This window comes from Leptonychotes weddellii, chromosome 5 (assembly GCF_054177405.1).
Source record: "Leptonychotes weddellii isolate Sample4059 chromosome 5, ASM5417740v2, whole genome shotgun sequence".
In the NCBI taxonomy this organism is placed as follows: Eukaryota; Metazoa; Chordata; class Mammalia; order Carnivora; family Phocidae; genus Leptonychotes; species Leptonychotes weddellii.
In genome coordinates this window covers 7,909,481-7,929,000 of record NC_138373.1, presented here as the reverse complement: position 1 = coordinate 7,929,000, position 19,520 = coordinate 7,909,481, and the positions used below count along the sequence as shown (strand labels likewise).

General features: G+C 53.1%; 1 protein-coding gene and 1 long non-coding RNA gene across 12 annotated transcripts in view; one reads left to right on the top strand and one right to left on the bottom strand.

Annotated features, from left to right (window-relative positions):
- The window catches only part of ORAI2 (ORAI calcium release-activated calcium modulator 2), a 39,281-nt gene that overhangs the window by 3,366 nt on the left and 16,395 nt on the right, over positions 1-19,520 (bottom strand). For 4 of the 10 annotated variants that reach the window (XM_081819463.1, XM_081819462.1, XM_081819458.1 and 1 more), the window contains 3 exons: positions 15,790-17,118; positions 15,618-15,690; positions 4,785-5,072 (listed from right to left, as the gene is read on the bottom strand). In XM_081819463.1, the coding sequence (XP_081675589.1) occupies positions 4,785-5,009 (225 nt within the window). In that variant the 5' untranslated portion in view covers positions 5,010-5,072; positions 15,618-15,690; positions 15,790-17,118. Of the gene's footprint in view, positions 1-2,001; positions 2,111-4,784; positions 5,073-5,526; positions 6,989-8,300; positions 8,460-15,617; positions 15,691-15,789; positions 17,119-19,520 lie in introns of those variants that run through there. The other 6 variants (XM_081819460.1, XM_081819459.1, XM_031028799.2 and 3 more) reach the window with 6 other exon arrangements.
- On the top strand, positions 8,530-12,170 carry LOC115941154 (uncharacterized). Of its 2 annotated transcripts, none has more exons than XR_004075918.2 (3): positions 8,530-8,687; positions 8,815-8,940; positions 11,772-12,170. It is a non-coding gene; the product is annotated as an uncharacterized LOC115941154 (long non-coding RNA). The 2 variants fall into 2 exon arrangements; XR_004075917.2 differs by having other exon boundaries at positions 8,812-8,940.

Below are 19,520 nucleotides of genomic sequence, written 5' to 3'. Positions count from 1 at the left end.
ACAACTGCTGTTTTTCAAAAAAATAAAAAAATGGGGCGCCTGGGTGGCTCAGTTCGTTAAGCAGCTGCCTTCGGCTCAGGTCATGATCCCGGGGTCCTGGGATCGAACCCCACATCGGGCTCCCTGCTCAGCGGGGGGCCTGCTTCTCCCTCTCCTGCTGTTCCCCCTGCTTGTGCTCTCTTGCTGTCAAATAAATAAACAAAATCTACAAAATACTTAAAAAAAATTAAAAACTAACCTTTCAAAGGGTAACGAGAAAAGTAGTAACCGGGGGCTCCTGGCGGCCCCCAGACTCAGAGCCGCCCACCTGGACAGCCTCACGCGGACCGCAGGGTGCATCTGGCAGAGGAGTCCAGACGAGACGCCCCAGGGAGAAGCCCGCATGGAACAGTGACAGGAATGAGGGCAGAGGTGAGGGGGGGCTGGAGGGGGGGCTGGGCTGCACAGGGAGCTGAGTCATCACCCACAGTCACACGGAGACAAGGCCAATAGGTAAGGCCTGAAATGGATAAATCTAGAAACAGTAGTCTGGAGAAAGTTACTCAGAGAGGAGGGGCCTGCAGGCGCTGCCGCTGGGCGGAGGCCAGGGCTGCTTACCAGCCTCCAGGCGCTCCTTCCTTTGTAAGCTGCGAGCATGTACTAACCTTGACAAAAACTGTTTTTATTATTATTAATTTATTTATTTTTTAGATTTTATTTTTTTATTTGACACAGAGAGAGAGAGAGCACAAGCAGGGGGAGCAGCAGGCAGAGGGAGAAGCAGGCCTTCCGAGGAGCAGGGAGCCCGATGCGGGGCTCGATCCCAGGACCCTGGGATCATGACCTGAGCTGAAGGCAGATGCTTAACGACTGAGCCACCCAGGCGCCACCGTTTTTATTATTTTTTAACTGAAAAAATTTTTTAACTCACGCCCCCGAGATCAAGAGTCACATGCTCTACTGACTGAACCAGCCAGGCGCCCCCCAAACTAGTTTTAAATAAAAGAAAAAGGGGCGCCTGGGTGGCACAGTCGGTTAAGCATCCGACTCTTGGTTTCGGCTCAGGTGGTGATCTCAGGGTCCCGAGATCGAGCCGCGCATCCAGGCTCCACACTCAGGGGAGTCTGCTTGAGATTCTCCCTCTCCCTCCGCTCTTCCCCCCAACGCATGTGAGCGCGTGTGTTCTCTCACAAATAAATAAATAAATCTTCAAAAATAAATAAATAAGGGGTGCCTGGGTGGCTCAGTCATTAAGCGTCTGCCTTCGGCTCGGGTCATGATACCAGGGTTCTGGGATCGAGCCCCACATTGGGCTCCCTGCTCGGCGGGGAGCCTGCTTCTCCCTCTCCCACTCCCCCTGCTTGTGTTCCCTCTCTCACTGTGTCTCTCTCTGTCAAATAAATAAATAAAATCTTAAAATAAATAAATAAATAAATATCGATAGATCAATGGATGGATCCACAGTGGGAACCAGAAGCCCCAGCCTATCTCTGTGGTAGCGAAGGTCTATAGCCAGCAAGGCAGGACCTGATCAGCACAAGGCCTAAAGGTAGCATTCAAACTACAGACTAGGAAACGTTCTCCTGCCTTACTTTCCCCAGGGCGGAACCCAGTCCACGCAGAATGGCTCGAATGGCTCCCTCCTGTGGCCCGGCTCCCATCCCTTCCCCCAGGGGACGGTTTAGTCCAGGCCCGGCAAGGACTCCGGGGCTCACCACCTTCTCCCAGGTACCCAGAGGTAAGAAACCAGACCAGTCAAGGAAAGGGGAGGGAAAGCAGAAAGAAGCCAGAGGAAGGCTTTTCTACCCACTGTGTTTGCTTCCTAGATCTAAGCCATCCCGTTTTTAAAATTTTACAAGAAAGATTTCACAACTTGTAGCAACTTCCGCCTCCTAGAGTGAGAGACTCATCCTCTCAGCAGAGATGGAACATTCGGTAGGTGAAAAGAAGATACGGCAGTCCTGGTGGACCACAGCTGAACAGAAACTCGGCAGTGATCACTGCTTCATACAGTTGCCATACCATACGAGTTGAAGGATGGTCTTTTCTCAGTGCTCCCGTGGCCTGGGCAGGCTCTTGTTACCACAAAGGACATGGTTCAACAAAAGGAGGTTGTAAACCACAGAGGGCGCTGAGGTGAGAAACAAAGATAAGTAAAAGGCCTACAGTAAGAAAGTTTTGTTCAGCCTCCAGGAGAGAAAGGGCCAAAAGGCCATTTTTCAATGTGTTTATGCAAAGGTTTTATGAGGGGGCCTCGGATCACTGGTTCTGTGTGTTTGCAGAAGGATAAACATAAAGAAACAGGCTCCAGGCTGGGCCTAAGTGCTTGTTGGACAAAAGAACAGCTTTGCAATTCTAATTAGGGGATACATAACATGAAGGGAGAGACTCCACCTAGCAAACTGTCTGTCTTCATTTGCGCTTATCCCTGCCCCTCAGTCGGCCACGGTGTCTGCGTGCATCTGCCTCCTCCCGCGCTGAGCCACCGTCTGATGAATCATGACCTGGTCCACCAGCAGCATGTTACGCTGGTCAAGTGGGCACGCTGCTGCTCTCCCTACCCCTGCTCTCTGCGCCACGCTCTTTCTACTGCTTTACAGTCCCCCCCCCCGCCCCCCCCCCCTTACGGCGGAATCTCTGGTGCGCATTAGGCTGTGGCAGCCTCCCTGACAGGAACCTTCTAGAAGGCAAGGCGAGGGCACTGTACGGCTGCTGAAATGTATCCCAGACTGCGTAAGGGAGCACGTGCAGGTAGAGGAGACACTGCGTAAATGCTGAAGAAAGGAATTCTTACTGGCAAGGGTGACCGCCATCGCCAAGCTAGGGATGGACGGCACCCTGTGGGGCACATCCGGGCCCTCCCATGCCTGTCTCTCTGTGGTCACTATTTTCATCTAAGACCACTTCATGCCCCTGCAGGCTGCCACTCGATCGCACACTAGTCCTCCAGAAACCACGCTTTGTTTTATAACCTGATGAACAGGGCCGGTTTTCCAATTTTAAATGAGTAGCTTTGGAGGCTTCAATGTGGGTGAGCCCTTTTGTGGGCTGCGGAAAGAGTGAAGCTTCTCTAAGTCTGCAGATCCTAGTGTTTGGAAGGCCAGGGTCTAAACAGACACTGCAGACAGGAACTGAATTCTGGGACCCGGGCCCCCCACACAAAGGAGGCATACTGCACCAGGTCACGCAATACTCCTCACGGTTTTTCCAGAGTCACAAAAATAATAAGAGCAGGCCAGACAAACCTAATGCAATCCTATAATTCCGTGGTGGAGAGAAAACAAGCTCTCATTTTCATAGTGATGTTTATACTTCTCACACATACCCTTCAAATTAAGCTTGAGAAAGCATTCTGTCTTTTGTGTGTGACGGAAACCACAAGAAGAAAATCACTATAAGCCCAAGTTGTGCCCCATATGACTGTACCCTTTTGAAGTTAATGTTAAAAATAAGTAAATCAATACCACGCGACACTGAACTAAAGCCTTTGCTTTAAACTACAGATCCAAACCCAAACTTACTGCCTGTAAGCTTGGTGACCTCTGTCACACCCAGACTACGCAGGCTCTCGGTTTTCCAAGGGTGGACTGTACCAATGAGCAAGCCCCTGCCACAGGACTGGCCATAGTGGCTCACTCTGACAGCTTATTTTCTGTCCTGCCGACCGGACAACGGAGGCTCTGGGCTTTGGAAAAATAACAATTGTTTTTTACATTAAAGGAAAAAATTGGGGCGCCTGGGTGGCTCAGTCGGTTGGGCATCTGCCTTAGGCTCAGGTCATGATCCTGGGGTCCTGGGATTGAGCCCTACGTTGGGCTCCCTGCTCAGTGGGGAGCCTGCTTCTCCCTCTCCCTCTGCTTGTGCTGTCTCTCTCTCAAATAAATAAATAAAATCTTAAAAAAAAAAGAAAAAAATTATTTCCACTCAAGAGGACCTCTGAGCATACAACAGAGAAAGAGGGGTGGTCACTCTGAATCCTGGCATCTTCACCCTCTGGGGCAATTCCCTGAAGGGATGTGGGTCAGGGGCCTTGGAGTCAACAGGTGACACGGCCCTTCTCAGGGCACGTGGTTCTGCCCAAGACCAACTCTTGTCCTGGGGAAGGACTCAGGAAAGCGGCAGCCTGCCTGGCAGCCAGGAGTCAGGCTAGAGGCTCTGCTCCGTCACCAAGAGGCCACATCTGGGGGGGGGGCAATCTGCGTCCCAAGCTGGGTTAACCTGAGCAAACCCCCATCAATCCCAGTCCCGCTCAAATCCTTCAGATTTCCACTCTTGGGTGGTACTCGAGATGAGGCAGACATGGTACTCTCCCCCCTGTACACTGAAGCTGTTTCAATTGCTCTTGACTTCCCTGCCAGGTAACTGCTTTGTGGGAATGTCAGAAGGGGGCTTTTTGGGACACCTGGGTGGCTCAGTCGTTAGGTGTCTACCCTCAGCTCGGGTCATGGTCCCAGGGTCCTGGGATCGAGTCCCACATCGGGCTCCTTGCTCAGCGGGGAGTCTGCTTCTCCCTCTGCCTCTCCCCCCTGCTCATTCTCTCTCTCTCAAATAAATAAATAAATAAATAAAATCTTAAAAAAAAAAAAGAAGGGGGCTTTCTGTGGCCTCTGCATCCCCCAGACAACCCCTCCAGTTGACGGAGCAGGCCCCTCAGAGGAGCTGAGACATGGGGAGACTTCCTAAGGGTCTGTCCTGACCGCCAGTAGGGCCCAGAGGGAGCGCTTTGCTCCCTGAAGCGTCACAGGATCTCGACAGCAGAAGCCTGCTTTTGCAGGCCAAGGGCCCCGCCATGTGTCTGCACTCACCATGGCGAAGCCCGAGAGGAGGGCAGAGGTCCGGCTGGAGGCCTTCAGCTTGGCTCTGCTCAGGTAGAGTTTCCTCCAGGACAGGGCCTGCACGGAGTGGTGGTTGGAGGTGACCAGCTCCAGGTAGCTGCGGCGGACCCAGTCTCGGTAATCCATGCCCTTGTGGCCCGGTTCAGAGCAGGCAGGAGTGGAGGGGTCCACAGGCACGTTGAGCTCAGCACTCATGGTGGGAGCCAGGCTGGGGGCAGGAGAGAGACACTCTTAGGCATCCCAGAGGGTTCCCGAGACCTGGAAAAGCCAGAAGCCGGGCAAGTTAACCTTCTCTGGGACCTGTTGTACACCAGGTGTTGTGCTGAGTGTGGGTCCCTGATCCCTACACAGGATTGTGGGGACCCTCTGTTGGGGAGGAGGGTCAGGAGTGCATTTCCAGGAACCCCCCCACCCCCGCCCCCTCTAGCATCCATTGTGCCTCCACAAAGCTAATGATCCAGCCTTCCATCCCTACATCAAAAAGGCTCCAAGCACCTGTGGCTTGTGGGTGAATGGAACTCTAAGGTTAGCCACAAGCCCTAAGAAATCCTCCAATTTGTTCCCATCTTCAAGGAGTAGGGAGCTACAGCATGTATAAAGATCCTAGGACCTAGTCACTAAGCCTGGGTTTGCTCCCAGAGTGTGATCCTGAACATGACATCTGAACTTTCTGACCCTGTGCATCTTCCAGTGGGGACATCCTTACCCTTACCCTTACAGGGCTTGGAAACAAAATAACGGAACTGAAGACTCAAAACCGCTTTTCAATGCCCAGGCGCCAACCACGAAAAACACATTTCCAAGCTGGGGCTCATTTCTCAAATCCAACTTGAATTTTAATCGGCGCAGTTCACCTCCAGAAATACTTGGTTTCTGGAACTAAAGGAAAGCCACATCCAGGCTCTGATGGAAACCGTGAGCAAAAGGAAGAACTGAATCCACCGACACGAGCACCTTCCACAGAGCAATGGAGGCCAGAGGTGTCTGCAGTCCTCCCAGGTAGGTATCTGGTTTGACAATAACACGGCATGAAGATCAGAAGGGCCAACCTGTCAAGATTTGTGAATTTAAACCCAAATCTCCACTAATCCAAATAGGGGATTGGCGGTCTCGTGCAGCCCAAGGGGCCGGCCCATGCAGCAGCACGCCGGGCTCGGCTCTAATTAATCTGTAGGGCAGACTTCAAGGGCACAGACACCTCACAGCTCCCTTGGCATCAGATATTAACTTGTACGTTCAGGCCCGCATAGGCCCCACCAAAAGCCTACTTAAGGCTATTAAGAACAGATCAGTGTTCCTAGGTCCCAGGGAGCACGGCTGGGGGGTGGGGGTGGGGGCTGTTTACCAGGGTCAGTGGCTGTGGGAACGTGCCAAATTGGATCTATCCACGTCAATCTCTAAAAGGGTTCTATGGGAAGGTCCTGGATGTGGGGAGGAGCTCTCTCTTTTGGGGTGCTTTCCTCCCTGTTCTCTGCCAGGCTGCAGAAGTGTAGCTTTTACTGGCCAACAGGACCCTGGGGAACAGTTCTGTGCACTTCTATTTCTGCCAGGGGATACCAATTACTAGGTCATTTCTAGGAACGTCGATGTGAGAGCCATGGTCACTCTGCCCCTCGCCCACGTCTGCAGCCAGCGGCGCTGCTTTCGAGCACTTCCATCACCGGAACGTCCCTTCCCGCGGGGAGAATCCAGAGAAACACCGCTAACTAATCCATCAGTTAGCTCCAAATAATTGAGAATGGCATCATTTGAAAATGCACTTTTCCTCTTTTCTTCTTCCATGCGTCACAGAAGTGAGCCGACAGGTATGAGGAGGACAGCATATGGCCGTGTGGATGGGTGAAAGGCACAACCTTTGCCCCCTCAGAGTATCCATCCTCTAAACTCCATCCAATGGATGCTTACTGGGCTCTAAGGTCAGGCTGCATTTGATACTTAGGCATCAAAGATGGAAGTGGTGAGGATCCTGTGAGTTCCTTCTACCCAGTGGGGAAGCAGCATTAGGGGGTGATTCTCACCCAGAGAGCTAACTGCTGCTTTAGTGGAGGGGGTGTGAGGGCCAAGGGAGCAGAAGAGGGGCTAGGCTGCATCGGCCTTGGGGAGAAGGTCCCTACTGGGGAGCAAGAACGTAAGTAGTGAAGGCAGCACTGGCAAAGAGGGGCCCTCCGTCAAAGACGAGATGCTGCCCGCATGGGAGGGTTCTGAGAGGCAAGGGGACATGGCAGGAAGGCTGGCTGCAGAAGGGGTCAGGGAAATGTGGGGGGAAGGCTGGATACGGGGGGTGTGTGGAACCGGAGGCAGCCCAGGCAGTAGGACCGGAGGCGCAGGGCTGCAGGCACTCTGAAGGAACTAGTAAGGGGAGCAGCTTGGGGTCGGTCTGGTCTGGGTGCCCACTGAAACGGCTGGCTGACCGGGAGGGGCAGGAGGGCCTGGGGGCCTCCAAAGGGGTACAGGCAGGTGTGGGCTGAAGAAGGGGGAAGCCCAGGGGCCATCCATGGGCATGGGCTGGGCTCGAGTTGGAAAGTGGAGATGGAGGGCTTTGTGGGCAGTGAGGGCGGATAGTGGCCTCTGGGTAGTGCCCAGGCAGCCTCAGCCCTGCACATGTCCTCAGGGTGGCAGGGAGTGAAAGGAAGGGCGGGGTGTGCATCTGCTTGGAGCCAGGTCTTGAGGCAGGCCTGTGGGTCCTGGAGATAGAGAGGCCACTTCCTGCTCAGGGAGCAGCCTGGACCGGATTCATATCCATCCTAACCATCCCAGCCCCAATGTCCTACCTTGTGCCAGGCTTCCTCCCCCTACCCCGGGGGGAGAGGCAGAGTCTGGTCCTCACACTCCCGGATGGGGCAGGGGGTGGGGTGGGGCAAGATGGAACCAGACATTTGTCAGGTGGCAGAGGCTCCCTAAAAGGTACTCTCCTGGCTAAACTTTGCAGGCGATTTTTGTTGTTGTTTTTTTTAAATATATAAGGGTTAATCAGAGAAAAAAAGCTCTTGTAGAATAACGATGACTCTCTAAAGATGAGCTATTCTCCTTGGCAGGCCTGTCTGATCCAGGGGGTGGGTCTGGGGTTTGCCTGTTTTAATTTCCTTTAAACATCTGGGGCATGAGCAATGGCGAGTCTGTTTCTGACTCAGTCTCTCTCACACCCGCGGGGGGGGGGGGCGCGCAGCCCCCATAGGGCTTTCCCAGAGTCATCCACCTGCATCTCTGTCCCTTCCCCTAGGGAAGCCTCAGGAGCCGCAGGACCCGCATTCGGCCCCCGTCCCCGACCTCCCTCCGAGCCTTCTCAGCGCCGCACCCCGCCCGAGGATCTCATGGGGTTGGGGCCACCTGGCCGCCCTCCAACCCCGAAGCCACCCCATCCCAAGCCTGCCCAGGAGAAAGCCCATCCCCTCCCCCCGTCGAGTCTCCCGGTGCAATTCCGGTCGGTCCCCCAGCAGGGCGGGGTACCCCCACACACCCCGCCAACCCCCCACGGCGAGCACTCACCGAGCTGCTCTGCCTGTCCGCCCGGCTCCGCTCCGGCTAGGGCTTGCGGCAGGCGGCGTGGCCGTGTTGCCCTGTGGCCCCGTGGCCCGGCCGGGGCGCTGAGCACGGCCCCCTCCCTCCTTCCGTGCGTCCTGCAGGGTACCCCCCCCAGCCCCGCCCCCGCCGGCTGCCCCGCCCCCGCGGGCTACCGCAGCCGCTGCCGAGGCAACGGCGCGCCGCCATCACGTGGTTAGCCCATGGGGGGGGCGCCACGGGCCACGTGACTTGGCAGGCCGGGAGCGGAGGGAAAGGGGGGGGACTCGTGCCCCTCCTGGGGGACCCCCGCGGCGTGGACCCACTAGTCAGGACCACCCGGGCCGGAAGCCGGGGAGCGGAAACCGGCAAAAGGTGCGCATCTCTCCCGTTCCCCGGGCGCGCCGTGGGCTACAGTGAACACGGGTCGGCTCGGCGGCGAAGGGGGCCGGAAGCCTGGGCATCCCTCGCTCTCACCACCCCCTTCCTTCTCCCTCAGCAGCGCTGGCGAACGATGCGGCTGCACTTTCTCTGGTCCCTGGGTCTGGACAACAGGTCCAGGGCAGGGTGAGCCCTGCTCGACCCGTGTGTGGGTCTGACTACCCGAAGAGAGCACGGAGTCCCCAGGGTGAGCCCCAAAGGATGCCCAGGCTTGGCCATGGGCCGTGTGGAAGGGTGGGGAGAGGCCAGGAGGGCACGCCCTGCGGGGAGAGGGAACAGGTATCCCATTGTCAGCCGACAGGGCCGGCGGGGTGAGGTGGCTAGAGTGGGGAAAGGGGCACCGTTTGGGAAGGGTTCCGGCAGCCACACCCGTTTGCCAGGGTGGACCGTGGCACTGCGCACAGCGCGCAGGAACTGGTCAGGTGGTCGCCCGGACTGTAGCCGACCACCGCCCCCCCCCCACCCGCCCCCAGGCCCAGCCAGACACACGGGGTTCTAACCCGGGTGCAGCTCGCTTGGCCCCTGATGGGCGTCCGCTGAGCTGTTCTACTAAGCTATTCAAACAGAACATTCTTTTCAGGAAGTGCATACGAATAATTAACCAAGAGGCGAGATGGGTTCATATCAAGCCCCTGTGCCAAACGGCCCCTCACAGTCCTTCCTGCGTGCCCTACATAGGATTTTTCCATCTGTCACAACACTATCCAACAGTGACACATTTATCCAAATGAAAGAAAAATTCCACTCATGTCAACCAGTCCAAGTTTTCTGACAACTGTAAGAAGAGAAGTGAACGGATGTCAGGCCAAATCCATTTCTCTCTCAAGACGTATTTTAGAGGCCAATGCTGAGAGCCGGAATGACACCTTTTAAATTCAGGAAGACACTTAAAAACAGACCACAGCCTAGGAAAATCCCAGGGTCCGATTACTGACCCTCCGCCCAACACACATGCACACACATTACAGATGACTATAGGAAAGGGGATCATTTGAATTTCAGGGGGCGGAACCCTCAAAAACCAACAGCTCTTTGTAAAATGATCTGGAAAACAGGAAGAAGAAACGCTTTGTAAACTAGAGTCATTGCATCATAGATGACCATTCTTTCCACAACAGAGTCACTTGCTTAAATTTTCACCCTTGGTGTCTGACTGCACATCCTTGAGAAAGCTTCCGGTACCAGTGATGGCGCTCCCACCCCCTAGCACACCTACCGAGCGTGCCCAGACAGAAGCAAAACCTAAGTCATCACCACCAGTGCTTTTCCGAGCCAGTTTCCTAACCAAACACAGAAAATGGCTTTCTCCCCAGCCCCTAGAAGATTAAGGAAGGTGCCAGCACCATGCTGAACGGAGAGGAACAGTTAGAATACTAATAGTTGGAAGGCCCCTCAGGTGCACCGCTACCCAGAGGAGGAGGGTCAGGGCAAGGCCCATGGGTGCCAGCCACGCAGCTGGCACACCCAGGGGAGAGTCTGGGCTGTGATTTCCCGAGTAGTTTGGCCACGGCAAGTTGCTCCTTCTCCTCGGGTCTCAGCTTGAAAAAGACCAAGTCTCTGAGGCACATCCCAGGAGCTGATCACGTTCTGGTCTTCTCCATCAATGCACACCCTCATTCCATGAGGACCGCGGCCCCTGCTTTCCTCTTCCCTGGGTCTTCTCATCTGGTTGGCCGCTCAGCTGCTCTGGACAATGTATCCAGTCCCTTGACAGTTCTGTCCCCTTGGCCATTGACTCCCATGTTTAGGCCTTGTCACTACCCTTTAGATCTTAAGTTCACACCTCCCACTTCCTGACCCTTTCTCACCCAGTTCTCAGCCTGTACCGCCTTGCTTCCTAGCCTGTGTTGATACCAGCTCCCCGCCCCCCTCCCTTCCCACTCAGCCTGACCCCTTCTGACCTCTCCTGCCACCACCTTCCCCCACTTCTTGCCACACTTCTCAAGAGAGCTGTCATTACCACTTCCTTCCCGGCCCTCTGCAGCCCACTGCCACTGTGACGTGAACTCCAGGACAGATTGCAGCCGTGCCTTCCTCCCTTCTAGAAACAACTCTCTCCTTCTTCTGGTGCCCTCACCTCTTTTTTTTTTTTTTAAGATTTTTTTATTTATTTGACAGAGAGAGACACAGCAAGAGAGGGAACACAAGCAGGGCAAGTGGGGGAGGGAGAAGCAGGCTTCCCGCTGAGTAAGGAGCCCGATGCGGGGCTTGATCCCAGGACCCTGGGACCATGACCCGGGCTGAAGGCAGACGCTTAACGACTGAGCCACCCAGGCGCCCCATTCTCACCTCTTTTTTTAACCTGTGCAGGCTCCCCCTCTGCTGTCCCCTAGATGTGGGTGTTTCCCCACTTCCCTCCCGACAGGTCCCACCCACTCCCGTTTTGAGGAACCTGTTGACTCCAAATGGTCACTTCCAGCCCAGATCACCCCCAGCCTGGCAGGGCGTGACCCAAGCCCCCCCCCTCCCCCCACCCCCACCACGCTTACAGCTGAATACCTCCTCTTTCCTCACCTGCCTGCCCTACCTCCTGGGTCACCTGTCTCAAGAAGTTCCACCAGCCACCCAGCTGGTGACATTACAGATCTGCTGTCATTCCTGATTCCTCCCATCCCCATCCAGTCCTGGGAACTCTCTCGTTTCTCCCTGGCCCCGCTGGTCTCACACTAATTCAGGCCCTCATCACCTCTGCTCTGCATTCCTCCAAGAGCCTTCCACCTGTTCCCTTCCCATCTACTCGCCACACTGTGAAGTGGAAAAATTCCTGTCTCTCCAGCCCCCTCCAACCCTTCAGTTTTCCCTGTGGCCTTAGATCAACTCCAGTCCCCTTAACCTAGTGACTCAGGCCATGACAGGGCATCTACTACTAATCTCTACTCGGCTTGCTTTCTTAAAACTGCTGTGAGCTACCTAGGAGCTCAGTTCAGTCCTGCCCGCATCCCGGAGGCCTGGGTCACATGCCACCCTGTGGTACGCGCCACTGCACTGACCTTTCTCTTGTCTGTGTCTCTTTATCAGATCTGGAGATCCTTCAAGCCAAGGCCTACATCTCGCTCACCATCATCCCCACTGCTGAGCCAAGTACACTTAGGAATCCTTCAGATTAAGCTTTTGGTCCTGTTCAACAAACATTTGCTATGTTCTGTGGAATAAGAAAACTGAAAACTGCCTCAGGACCTGCCCCACGATGTTCTCTTTATAGAAATATATTAAAATATGGTAACTGTAGCTCACTTTAGTCAAGTATGTGCCAAACAGTAGACATAAATGAGCTTCCACAGGGGAGGAGAAGGCGCACCTGTTTCCAGAAACACTGCCGAAGGAAACGGTGCTCTCCCCACTCTCCTTCCAGGCAGCCTGGAGACGGATTGAGTTATATTCCTATTTCCGAAAGTCAACAAAACGTTACTCATCTAACTCAACTGAATAACTGGCTTTTTCCAAAAGATACATGTCGAAAAAAAAGAAAGGAAACTTGAAGTAGTAACAGTCCTCGACAGGTTCCAAACCAGTGTTTCTGAAGGTATGGGAGGGGGCGCCTGCGGCAGAAGCCGCAGGGGCGGGGCGGGGGGGGGGGTTGTGTGTCTGAAATGCCTGAGCTGCGAGGAGTCGGCCTGGAGGCTGGGCCAGGCAGTCTGGATGTCTGAAGTGGGCTCTACTGTTGCCTGGGGCATCACATCCGCGTCTCCAGCACACACAACTGTGTGCACCTGCTCAGGCTCTTCCTGCCACAGAGGCCGTTTTTCAGGTATGAACTTCCCTGCTCGCTTTCAGGCACTGAGATTTGCTCAGTCACCTCACGGGACATCACTGAGCACCTGGGATGTCCCAGGCCCTGTACTGGCACTAGAGGTACAGCAAAGAACAGGACAGGCAGGTCCTCGCGCTCTGGCGGCGCTCAGAGTTGAGTGCGGGATGTGAGGGCTGCTGGTGTGGCAGGGGGCTGCTGACCAGTAAACAAGGGATGGATGCTAGGAAGACAAGGCAACAGAACAGGGTGGGTGGAAAGCTGAGGCTTGACGGCACAGGAAGGGGCAGAGCAGGAGTGAGGGGAATGGGGCACCGACCCAGGCTGAGTCGGAGGCTCCAAAGGGAAGATGAAGCCACAGACTCCGAAGACAGCAGTCAGGGTGGTATTTAAAGCCACGGGTCAGATTAAGATCTCCTGGGGCCTGAGTGTTGACCATAAAAGGCAGTGCACTGGGTCACCCTAACATTTAGGATTTGAGCAGAGAAGCAAGCCAGGGAAAGGTGGAAAGAAAGGCAGGAGGCAGTACGGTCGGGGTGCTAGGGGTTTTGGCTTCTAAATGTTAGATGCCCCCGGGGGCTGGATGTGGCAACACTGAAGGCTTTCAGTGGCATGATGGGGATGAAAACTTGGGAGAGGTGGAAGCAAACAGAGAACTCTCTGGAAGCTGGGCTGAGAAGGGAGGAGATAAATGGGGTGGTGGTCTGCAGGAGAGCCTGGAGCCGGGGATTTGCTGCTGTTGCTCGTGGAGCTGCTTGTGGTTGCGGGGGCGGGGCGTGCACCAGGCACTGTACCTGGAGGGCAAGCCGGGCTGGGGGATGGTGGTGGGGCATGAGGACTCGGCCTGAACCTCTGCTTTCCCTCTGCTCTGGGAGACGGTTACCCGCTGTGGGGGAGGGCCAAGAAAGGACACCTTTTAGAAATGCACCTTTTAGATGGTGGGAGATGAACACAGTAGGGAAGAAGGAAAGGATAGGTGGGGAGTGCTGGTTCCCTCCCATGTGACTTCTCTGGTCCTACATTCAAAGTGGGACTGCGGAGTTCAGCTCCTGATCCCCCAGGTGAGATAAAGTACAGGGAAGACAGCAGGGAGGCACAATCCTTGCTTTAGGAAACGCAGCTCTCCAGAAGGCCAGGCTTGCTCATGCACGTTCCCTCACTCTCCGAACACGCCCTGGTGCTCATTATTCATAGCAGTTATGTTCCCTAAAGTCACTGTGGACGCTGAGTGTTGATTAGTGAATACTGAACCACTGCTGCTTGGGGAAACGGGGGTGTTTCTGTTCCCCCCACACACACCTGTCACATCAACCGCCTGGCTGGTGCAGTTGGGGAAGCATGTGACTTTTTTTTTTTTTTAAAGTTTATTCTATTTTATTGGGAGGGGCGGCAGAGGGAGAGGGAGAATCTCAAGCAGGCTCTGCGCCAGCGGCTCATTCCCACAACCCTGAAATCATGACCTCAGCTGAAATCCAGAGTCAGAAGCTTAACCGACTGTCTGAGCCACCCAGGCGCCCTGAGCATATGACCCTTGATCTAGGGGTTATGAGTTCAAGCCCCATGTTGGGTGTAGAGATTACTTAAAATAAAACCTTAAGAAATAAAAATTAAAAAAAATAAAAATAAAAACACTTGCATTAATATGTATTGATTCATTAAAGACGAAGTTGCAGCCAAGGGCACTATAACTCATGCCTGAACAAAGCTTATCTAAGGCACATCCGGCCTTCTTTTGTTTAGGACACTAGACAGTACTTCGAGTACTATGCTTCAGGGCCATTTAAAAAATGGCAAAATCATCAAGGAAAAGCAAAAAATGCAAAAAAACTGCCATTAAATGGACACGTTTGAGCTGGACAGGAAGGCAGAGCACTGCCTTGTTTGAACTCAGCTGGAAACACAGCATTAGGCAACTTGAATTTTTCACCAGTCTGTGCATGTCTGCAAATGACCACAAAAGCACCACGAGTACTCATCTTGGGGTTAGAAGTGTTAGTGAACAGGTGGATTCACGAACATAGAACTTGTGAACAATAAGGGACAACTATATTTAAAACTATTATATACCTTATTATACGTGCACGCATGCACACGTACCAGGAGCTTATTGAAGGAGCAGCCTTCAGCCTACGGCTCTGGCACCGAGAGAGCTACACCGGGCCTCCCTCCCAGCGGGTCTGGGTCACACACAGCTTCTCCCCGGAGCAGCACAGCACTACGGTGCAGGGGATGGTGGATTCTGGGAGTCACACTGCTGGGGTTCAAATCCCAGCTCTACCACTTACTTGCTGGGTGACCTGGGCAAGTTTCCAGACCTCTCTGTGTTTATAAATCTCGTTGGGTAAACCTATAAGGGACATCTAATCGAAGGACAGAGTATTCTAATACAAGTAACTTTGGCTGGCACAGGGCTGTCTCATGAAGTGCTCAACAGAAATGTGGGGAGCGAGTAACTGAATGAAGTAAATCAGAATTCTTATAACCTGAGGCTTCCTGAGACAACCAAGTTATGCACACCTTTGTGGATCAAGTCCTGATTTTCCCCACCCACAAGCCAATTAATGAGGGCATTACTGAATGATTTTCTCCCCATCACGGCTTTTTTTTGGGGGGGAGGGGGGTCTCTCTGTATCTCCCACTCCCTTCTCAATGATGACACCTAACTGTTCCCTTTTCTCAAACAACAATACCCTGAAGACCATCATTCAACCTAAAGTATCGACAGCCCCTTAAAAATTGCCAGAAATTGCTAGACATTTCCTACCTAAATATCCTCTTCTGAAAACCTAGTAAACGTGTAGAACATAAACCTCCAGCCTGGCATCCTGTTATCTGTTCTGGCATTCGCCCCCCCATTCCAACACATGTCTGCTTGGTGTCATTAATAAGCTCTTGGCCAGATGCACCAGAGGCAGCATCAGAACTCGATACCCAGGGGGCACCTGGGTGGCTCAGTCGGTCAAGTGTCTGACTTTGGCTCAGGTCATGATCTCAGGGGTCCTGGGATCGGGCCCCACTTTGGGATCTGTGCTCAGTGGGGAGTCCGCTTGTCCCTCTCCCTCTGCCATTTGTGTTCTTTCTCTCAAATAAAATCTTTAAAAAAAGAACTGGAATACCTAGATCTTCAGACTCCAAGTTCTAGCACCGCTGACAAGCCTCCAGGGCAAGAGAACACCCACAAGATGCAGGCTGCAGATTCAAAGCAAGAGTTGTGACACACATCTTGTGGAGAGATTAGGAAACCAACAGTACAAAGATAGTAGAACAAAAAATAAACACAAAACTAACCAGCCAGTCCCTGACGAGAGAAACACAGGTTCCAAAATGTACAGTCACGGGTGTGCTAATTTATTAGGGCTGAATTTTCCATTTCAGTTTCCTGGGAAAGAAAAATTCCTGTGGCTTGAATTGTTTAAAGGAAAGAAGTGATCACAGATGTCGCCTGGCTCAGGGTGGGGGCCAGGAAAATCCATACTGCAAAAATGAAAAACAAGTAAAATGTTTCTTAGTTTCCCTTCGCTCAAAACCACTATTTCCTTAATTCTATCAAACTCCATAAAAGGCACAAAATGCACTTAGAAACTTGGAACTGGAGATAAATAGCCCCAAAAGTGAGCAAAGGCTCCAATTCAAACCATCTCTGTCCCTCCCACTGGCCAGAGAGACCGCCCCAGCTCACCTCGCACCTGGTTCAGATCCCCTACTGCAGGTCTAAAATGCGGCTTTTGGCCAATTCACTCCCTCCCTTCGGGTTGGGCCAGGACTCCCCACACTCTGCTCTGGTCCAGAAGAGCTGGGATTCTCTGCTTATTTTTCTGAAAGCTTTCTTCACACCCCAAGTTGCCCTTCCTATGACTCGGCTTCCTGGCTGAGCCCCACATCTCCCTGTGCACATGCTCGGGGCTTCTCAATTCATACTTGGGGGCTGGGGGCTGCTGGGCGACAGCATGTATCATAGGGTACAGTCTGCCCCTGAGCGGGAGGAAGTGGGGGTCCTGCACCATGCAGTGCGGGCTGGCCCCAGAGCCAGGGCCATTTCCTTCAGCAAGCCTGGAAACAGGCCCACTCCTGTCACATTGCTTCCGAGCCTTCCCTACAGCTTCAGAACAACATTACACAGGTCTGAACAAAACCTAAAGTGTTTCTGTTCTTTACTAAATAAACATTTCTTTCACAGAAACCAGTCCAAACTCATCACTGTCCAAACAGAAGAACAGGCACCAGAAGCAGAAGGTAATACGTGTTCGCTATCAGTGGGAACCTGAATGAACTTTGCTCAGCGGTGCCCCAAGTGTCCAAGACCTGGTCCTCTCTGTCCCACAGGCATGGAGGCCTGCCCACAGGCGGGGTCATCAACGGTCAGGATGGGTTCCCACTTGCTTCTCTCCAGCAAGGCGCTGGGAGGGGAACTGAGTTGAAACAGAGCCTCCTCCTTTTCCCTCGGGTTGTGTGGAGGGTTTCCTGAGGCCCTGGTCACAGAACGGGCCAGGCTCCAGACAGCCCACCAGAGCAAACACTGTCATCGCCCCATGATGAAGCTGGGCTGCTCCTCCTCCTCCTCTGTTCCAGACGCTTCCTCAGAGCTACTGGATGGCTGCTCCTGGGACTGACTGGATCCTGTAATCACATGACATCTGATTAGAGACATACAAATTCACCCAGAGAACCAAGGGACACTTTAAAAATGGAGGAGCACTGAGGAGAGATTATGAACAGTGCAGAGGTTAGGGGCACCAACTCCCCACGCTGCGCGGTCAAAAATCCACGTATAATTTTTATTTTTTTAATTTTTTATTATTTATTTATTTATTTATTTTGATTTTTTAATTTATTTGACAGAGAGAGATAGTGCAGGAACACAAGCAGGGGAGTGGGAGAGGGAGAAGCAGGCTTCCCGCAGGGCAGGGAGCCCGATGCCGGGCTTGATTCCAGGACCCTGGGACTATGACCTGAGCCGAAGGCAGACGCTTAACGACTGAGCCACCCAGGCGCCCAATTTTTTTTTTTTTTTTTTAATTTTAAAGTAGGCTCCATGCCCAGCGTGGCATGAACTCATGATCCTGAGATCAAGACCTGAGCTGAGATCAAGTTGGATGCTTAACCAACTGAGCCACCTCGGCGCCCCTTCATGTCTAACTCCTGACTCGCCCAAAATGGAACTACTAATAGCCTACTGTTGACCAGAAGCCTTACCCATTACATAAACAGTCCATTAACACATTTTCTATGTAATATGTATTGCATAGTGCATTCCTACAATAAAGTACGCTTGAAAAAAAGTAAGCCAGATAGAAGAAAATGTTATTAAGAAAATCAGGAAAATACATTTACAGTGCTGTACTGTAAAAAAAATCCACATATATGCAGACCCACGCAGTTCAAACCCATGTTGTCTAAGGGTCAGCTGTAGCTGTGCCCACACAGCATGAGGAGCCAGAGGAGGTCCTCACGTCCATCAGTCCCTTGTGCCACCTCCTGGATATAAAGGGTGGGTCACAGAACTGATCTACCACTGCTGGCAGCTGAATCTCATCTTTGTGAAGAAGGTCCAACAGCATCCATAAAGGGAGCCCAACACCCCATCAATTGGGCCTCACTGTTTTTTATTTTTTAAAAATATTTATTTATTTGACAGAGCCAGCGAGAGAACAAGCACACAGTTAGGGACAGCAGCAGAGAGAAGCGGACTCACCGCTGAGCAGGGAGCCCAATGCAAGACTCGATCCCAGGACCCTGGGATCATGACCTGAGCTGAAGGCAGACGCTTAACTGACTGAGCCACCCAGGCGCCCCCCTCACTGCTTTTTAGATGCTGCCCTCCCCATGTGTATCACTGTCACCATGGCAGGGCCATGTCCCCAGCCAGCCCTTTAACACTTAACATTAGGCCAACAACGCTCCTACCCAAGTCTCAAGCTCTCACAACAGTTTGCAAAAGGATTCAAAAACTATGTAGCAGAGGGCCCCGCCCACAACAAATATGCCAGCTTCCCAGCTCTTCCCACAGACCCAGAAACCTTCTCTGTTGACACTCTACATGCAGCTCTGAATTCCAATGTTTCCCCAGCATGACTGTCGGTACCCACAGTGCAGCTGAGCTGGCCAAAAGCTGAGCAGAAAGACAACTTGTTCCCAGCTCCTCCTCCACCTCCTCCTCCCCTCTCCTTAGGAGCAGGGCAGTGGGCGAGAGTTGCAACAGGAGAGCCAGAGCCCACAGAGGCAGCCCTGTCCTCCAGCCCCTTGCAGGCACCGTGGGCTCCCTAGGCCCACCAACAGGCCTCCTCCCTGCAGATGTGCAGGAACTCGCTCCAGCACCCCCAGGGACCCAGAGCTTTGCTACTGCTGTCGTCACAGGGTCAGACAGCTTCAAGGTGGGGGGCCTGGGGTGCCCAGGGCACAGCACAGTCTACAATCACCCTCACACCCCAGGGTGGGCCACTAAAGAACACTCATGGCAATGGCTGGAAACCATCTCTCAGATTTAGTTTCATTACTTTAGGATATTCCTCCTTCTCAACCTCATGCCAAAAGGAATGAGAAGTTTCGAAAGTACAAACACTGAGCATGTTTTATTTTTTCAGGTTTACTTATTTTAGAGGAGGGGAAGGGGCAGAGAAAGAATCTCAAGCAGACTCTGCACTGAGCGGGGAGCCCGACGTGGGACTCAGTCTCACAACCCTGAGATCATGACCTGAGCCAAAACCAAGAGTCAAACACTCAACCGACTGAGCCAGCCAGGCGCCCCAAGCATGTTTTAATAACTAATATTTGTAGAAAACCTCTTATGTTGGGGCGCCTGGGTGGCTCAGATGGTTAAGCCTCTGCCTTCAGCTCAGGTCATGATCTCCAGGTCCTGGGATCGAGCCCCGAATTGGGCTCCCAGCTCAGCAGGGAGTCTGCTTCTCCCTCTCCCCTGTTTGTGCTCTCTCTCAAATGAATAAATAAAATCTTAAAAAAAACAAACAACAAAACCCTCTTATGTGCCAGGCACATGCTGTCTTTCCATATACCACCTTGTT